This window comes from Curcuma longa, chromosome 11 (assembly GCF_044706935.1).
Source record: "Curcuma longa cultivar G26 ecotype Majalengka, Jawa Barat chromosome 11, ITB_CL_G26_1.1, whole genome shotgun sequence".
Lineage (NCBI taxonomy): Eukaryota > Viridiplantae > Streptophyta > Magnoliopsida > Zingiberales > Zingiberaceae > Curcuma > Curcuma longa.
In genome coordinates, this window is record NC_133871.1 from 1,888,842 (window position 1) to 1,894,841 (window position 6,000).

The following is a 6,000-nucleotide window of genomic DNA, read 5'->3' on the forward strand; positions in this document are numbered from 1 at the left end:
ATGGGATGATAAGTTATCCACGATATCACATGATTGCTTGTATCCTTCTGACAGCGGCCTGCCCAACTAAATGAGGAACGGGTCAGAGCGGAGTTGGTTGAGCGTGATGTATGAGACCAGGGGGGTGGAGCATGATTAGCAAAGGGAGTCCGAGCTGAGGTCAACTGAGGCTGAGACGGGATACGACTGGGAGGAGACTCAGTGGAGTAGCCTGGAATTGGTGCTCGGAGTCAGGTGTCGAACTAGAGTTAAGCTTTGAAAGAGATCGAGTGTGGGATCCTGAGCTGGATGTAGAGGGAGGTGTTGGAGCCTGTCCTGAACCAAGCTCCGATTTAGGACGGGGAAGCAAGCCGGTCAGTCGGGGAGTCATATCTCCTGTCAGACGTGTCACTGAATCAGATTAAATCTTAACCTTCTAGATTAAATCATACCGACCTATAACACCTACCTTAATAGTTTTAATAGAACTGTTATAATAAACTAAAAATTTTCTAATCGGAATGGACTTATTGTGTCCATGATTGAATTCTGCGAACATTTCTATTTATAAATGGCAACTGGGGATGCTGTCGGCTGACGTGTACATCAGTCCAGGAAGCGAGTAACATTCGACGTGGCCAGCTTTCGTCCATTGATGGAAAACCTCCAAATTACATAAAAGCCCTTGTTATTGCTATTATTTTCTTCAGCAAATGTTAAATTGAACCTTGCTGATAATTTTTATTGGGCTAGTGTCAACACATTGGGCTGACTGTGGCATTGGGCCCACTAATCCAAATTAAAGAATTAATAAAAATATTAAATCTAATGGATTAAATAAATGTTTAAATTAAGGACAACAATTACTATTAATTGAGCTTAGTAAAAAGTTCAAACTTAACAAACATAAGTAAATAAAATTTAATTATAAAATTCATTTTGAACTTTTTAAAAAATAATTTAAATATTTTCATCTTAAATTAGTTATTAAGTTAAAGTTAAGAAAATTATATATATAAAGATAAAAAAGGCAGTCCAATAAAAAAAAAGACAATTATTGATATTAGATATTCTATAAAAAAATGAAATCCGCCACTAGCGGCTTCACACAGTCGGTCCCACAATTATCTGTGAGGAGGTAAATCAAGAAACTGTAATTGGCTACGATGGAAGAAGGTATTATTTTGATTTCGTTGAAAATTGAACTTTGCCCTTTTTTGCAAGTCTACTCCGTCATAACCAACTCAGCTATGCCCTGAAGGCAATGATATTAGATCTACTCTATATTAATAATAGGTTATTTTTATCATTTGAATTGATAATCATAAAAAAAATGATAAATCCCAGTCAGTCTCATGAACTCAATCCCTGGAGGTGGTCTGCCCGGTCCCACGGAAGTTTCCCACCGACCATCAGGATAAATCGGAAAGCGCATACGGCGGCCAATTCAGATGCCCAGCATCCTTTGATTGCGTTCCCCATTTGGAAGAAAATTCTTACAAATACGCCGTAGCTGGGGATCGAACCACGGATCCCTGGGTCACAACCAGAGATATAAGAAAATTCTTGAATTGGTAATCATAAGGTCATATAGTAATGAGCTTTATTAAATTTTTAATAACTAAATTTGACCTATATTTATAAGAATATAAATATGTAAATAAATTCGACACTGAACTGAAAGACATGGCAAATACGATTGATGAAGCAGTTTCCCTAAGAAGCATCAGAAGTTTACCGCAAAAAAGGTTAGCGATCAAAGAAGCTGCTTTTGGAGCATCCCTCGGCCTTGCAGCGTTTTCTAACTGCCTCCTTTCACTCGTTCCACTGCCACAGGCACCGTTCAGACATCAATCAGTAAACTGAAACCGAACACTAAACAAAGTGCTTGAGCTCTGCACGAGAAGGCACAAAATGGCAGGCGACTGAATGAATTGAGATGACCAACCTGCAGTGGGTGGAGCAGGCTTGGTGGTGGCGGCGGTGGCGGTGGAAGCGGGGAAGAAGGGAGGAGGGATTCCCAGCCCTTGGTGCGCAGGGTGCTGCATCGGCAGCATTCCGTTAGCAGCAGGCCGTCCACCTTGTGCTGCCATTGCTGCTGCTGGTGCTGCCCCACTGCGGTGCCCAGCCTTCTGCTCGAATCAGGATCCAAGAATTTAGAGAGTTCGATTTTTTTTTTTGGGTTTATGGATGCTGAGATTGATTTTAGGCATTTACCCCGTCGGAGATCAGGTCTGTGATGTAACGAGGAGAGAAACTGCGGAGTTTGAGCAAAAAATTGATGAGAGTCTCAATCCGAATACTCCCAAAAAAAGACGTCGCCGTCGGCGGCGGCGGGAATGCTGCAATTTTTTATGAAGGATGGAGGAGATGGCTTACCCGTAGGCGGCGGTGGGGTAGAAGGGGAGGGCGTAGTGGTAGTGGTGGAGTTGGAACGGCGGCGGCGGCGCTGGGGACGGGATCGAGGGGAGGGAGTAGTACCACTGCGCTACCTGAGGCGGCGACGGCGACGTCGCGCCTCTGGGTCTCAGTGTCATACCTTAAAGAAGTAGAAGGCAACGAAGATCGCGTCACCGAATGATGGCGGCTTTAGAGAAGAGGAAGCTCGCATATTGGCTCGAATGGGGCGGCGTTACCTGGCGGCGGCTGGTGGCGTTGCCCGTGGGAGGGAGTCGAAGCTCGCTTGGCGCCGAGGGAGGCGAGGTTGCAGTTGGCGCGGCGGCCGTCGATCACCGGCGTCGCGTCCTCGCAGGCCTTCTTCGCCGCCTCGGCTTCCTTGAACGTCACCTGTCGTTCACAGAGGCAGACGTCGACACTGAAGCCCATCGATTCAGCAACAAAAGCAAAAGAAAAAAAGGAAAACCAAATACACACGAAACCGTAGCCCTTGGAACGGCCAGTGATCTTGTCGGAGATGATCACGGCCTCGAGAATGTCGCCGAAGGGGCCAAAGTGCTCGCGCAGCGCCGCCTCTCGCGTCTCCCACGCCAGCCCTCCCACGAACACCTTGGTGAGCGCCGTGTCTCTCAACTGCTGCCCCATTCGCCAATCCTCCCACCAAGACACTGCTTAATGGTGAGACGGAGGAGGAGGAGGAGGAAGGCTGTAAGTTATAGGGAAGGAGACAAGGAATGCATGCATGTTTTGTGAACGTTAACAACTTCACATAACACCGTCGCCATGGAAGCTTCAGCAAGCCAAAACCAGAGATCCATTCCATGTTGTACCACTTGTACGCGAGACAAGGCAGACACGTGATCAACTGTCCGTGTAATTAAGGACGTGAAATCCTGCGTTAATCTCGGGTAAAGCTCGGCCTTCCACGTCCAAACTGTTGGAACCAATATTGACGACGACAGCATGCAGCTGCAGCAACAGCATCACCGACTATTGGATCTTAAATTTTTTAATAAAACTCCAGCTCGTTCGCCATTCATGAACCAGTGGTAGCTGTTAAATTCAGCTCTGCTCTGGTTTCCATCTGCTCTGCTCTGCTCTGCTATTTGACGTGGACAAGAACAGGAGGAGACGAGTCGCTGGTGGGAGAGAAGAATGGTGGGTTTGTAGTGATTGACTGAGAGAGTAGAGGTGTGAGTTAGGTGAAGCAACTGGGTAGTGAGCTGGCTGGGAAGATTAATATATGGAACGGAGATGAGCTGGTGAAAATGAAGGCATCCAATGATGGCCCCAAAACTCCTCGTATAGCAGCACAGTGGTGGTCGAGATGAACTGGACTCTTATCTAACGTACAGTAAGTATTTTGGAAGAAGCAATCAAAGAAACCATCTTTATTGTATTTCTAAGAATTGAAACATAATCTTCACATATTTCAGTGGAAAAAAAAAGAAAGTGAGCAATAGTAACCACTGACTATTTTTGTATTTAGTATTATTTACAGAAGAGTATCGCCTTCAGTATCAGATTGCCATCACGTACGGTAGCAGAAAACTTAGAATGAAGAAGCAGTACCATCAGAAAAATGTAAGGACATAATCTCAAAGTGCAATCGTTATCATCATCATTGTCAATTCACAGAATTAACTTCAAACTTCTGTTAACGAAAACTTCAAACTAAAAAGAAAGATGGTCAATGAGAATGAAACAAAGTTACAAAAAGTATTCAAATATGCAAAACTAAAAAAATAATAAGGGATAGTGACGGAATTTAATTCCATCGCTATTTGTAATTAAGTAACGGAAAAACACTTTCATTGTTAAATTGACTATGGAAAAATATTTAATGACGGAAAAAAATATTTCCGTCATTAATTTAGTAACGAAAAATAAATTTTTGTCGCTAACCTAGCAACGGAATTAAATTCCGTCGTTAAATCTGTTTCTAATTTGGAAATACAAATTCCGTCTCTAATTCCATCTGTCTAGTTTATTTATAAACCCTATTTTCTTGTAGTGTTAGTGACGGAAGTAATTTTTTTTTCCGTCGCTAACTTAATGACGGAATTTAAATTTTGTATCTAAAATCATGATTTTTAGAGTTTTCGCCCTCGATTCTTTCCCCTCGCGCTATCCTAAATCGCGATCGACCTTCCAGCTCCTGATCGGCTCCGGCATGCTTTTCTGACTCCATTACCGATCGTGCTTCGGCGTTCCCGACTCCATTAAGTCTCTCCACCTTTAGGGTTCAGTGGCCTCGGGACTGACGGTCAACGTCACTGGCGTTGGCCCAAACCTTGGTGAGCTAGCCAGCATCGGGCGCGGCCTTGGTGAGCTCGACGGCCTCGGGACTTGTTGAGCTCGCCTGGGGTCGAGCCCGGCCTGGCCCAGCTCGGTGGGTTCGGGGTTGCCTTGGCCGAGCTCGACGGGTTCGTCGGCGTCGGGTCCGACCTTTGGCGAGCTCGTCGGCGTCAAGGTCGACCTGTTTGAGCTGGCAGGTGTTGGGGTCGGTCTGGCTGAGCTAGCCGGGGTTGATCTCGACCTGGCTAAGTTCGTTGGCGTCTGTTCTGGCTTGACAGAGATCGCCGACTTCGAGCTAAGCTTAGCCAAGCTTACTGGCATCTACGCAGGCCTAGTTGAGCTAGGTGACGTCAGACCGGGCTTGGGCAGCTCGTCGTGGTTGGGCCTGGCCTGAATATGTCATTTGTACTTGTTGAATAGGATTGTAAGGTTTAGGGTTTTTAAGACGTAATATATTTGTGTTTGTTTTAACATGTAATTTTTTTGTTCGCAGTTGTTCGAGAGACGCTGTTCCAGATACTCCGAACTTCTTCTTCTATTAGTATTGTAAGTGATATTTTTTTCTGTCATTTATATCATATATTTCTTTATTTAAAATTATTATATGAACATTAGATTTTTTTCTGTTTTTTGTATTGACACTAAATGATTGTAATGATGTTATAGAGTTTATTTTTGATTTTGAATTATATGATTGATGTATGATTCTTAGTGCACGATACCAAAGTAGAATATATGTTTAAAATAACTTATCGACCACGAGGTCGTCCTCCCCATACAACCTAATCAATTTTTTTATCATTAAATTTTATAGAATAGTAGAATCATTTCATTATTATAATGCAACCAACATTATAATAAGTATTATTATAAATTTATTTGATATACAAATTTATTGGACTTATAAATTTAGAGGGCTTACAAATTTAAAAAATGTTAATATTAATTATTATTTGGTAGGCTTACAACATTCACATAAATAGATAACATTAACCTTGTTGACAACAAAAGTACATCATGTATGCTCTAGTTATGTAATTAAACTTAATATAACTTGACCACATAGTAGCTTGGTTGGTTGCGATATCGTACTTTATTGATAGTAATGTTTAAGTGCTTTAGAATTTGTTTAAACTGCCTGTAAATTTATTTTAACATATTATTTGTATTCAATGGAAATTTATTTTTGCAGTCTTTACAATATCATGAATAAAGCATGGATGTACAATAGATTAGACAATGGATTTATCCGAGCTAAATTTTATGTTGGAGTTGAAGAGTTTGTGAACTTTGCTAAGAGTCATCCAGAATGCATGAATGGTGCAG

The 6,000-nt window shown here is 42.5% G+C and overlaps 1 protein-coding gene across 1 annotated transcript; it reads right to left on the minus strand.

Moving 5' to 3' along the window:
* Positions 1-1,614: 1,614 nt before the first annotated feature.
* LOC141842267 (uncharacterized) lies at positions 1,615-3,066 on the minus strand. The gene is made up of 6 exons (XM_074730479.1): positions 2,854-3,066; positions 2,616-2,766; positions 2,359-2,518; positions 2,197-2,236; positions 1,928-2,111; positions 1,615-1,806 (listed from the first exon to the last, which is right to left on the minus strand). The coding sequence occupies exons 1-6, from the start codon at positions 3,019-3,021 to the stop codon at positions 1,781-1,783; spliced, it is 729 nt and encodes a 242-aa protein (XP_074586580.1). The 5' UTR covers positions 3,022-3,066; the 3' UTR covers positions 1,615-1,780.
* Between the last annotated feature and the right edge of the window lie 2,934 nt (positions 3,067-6,000).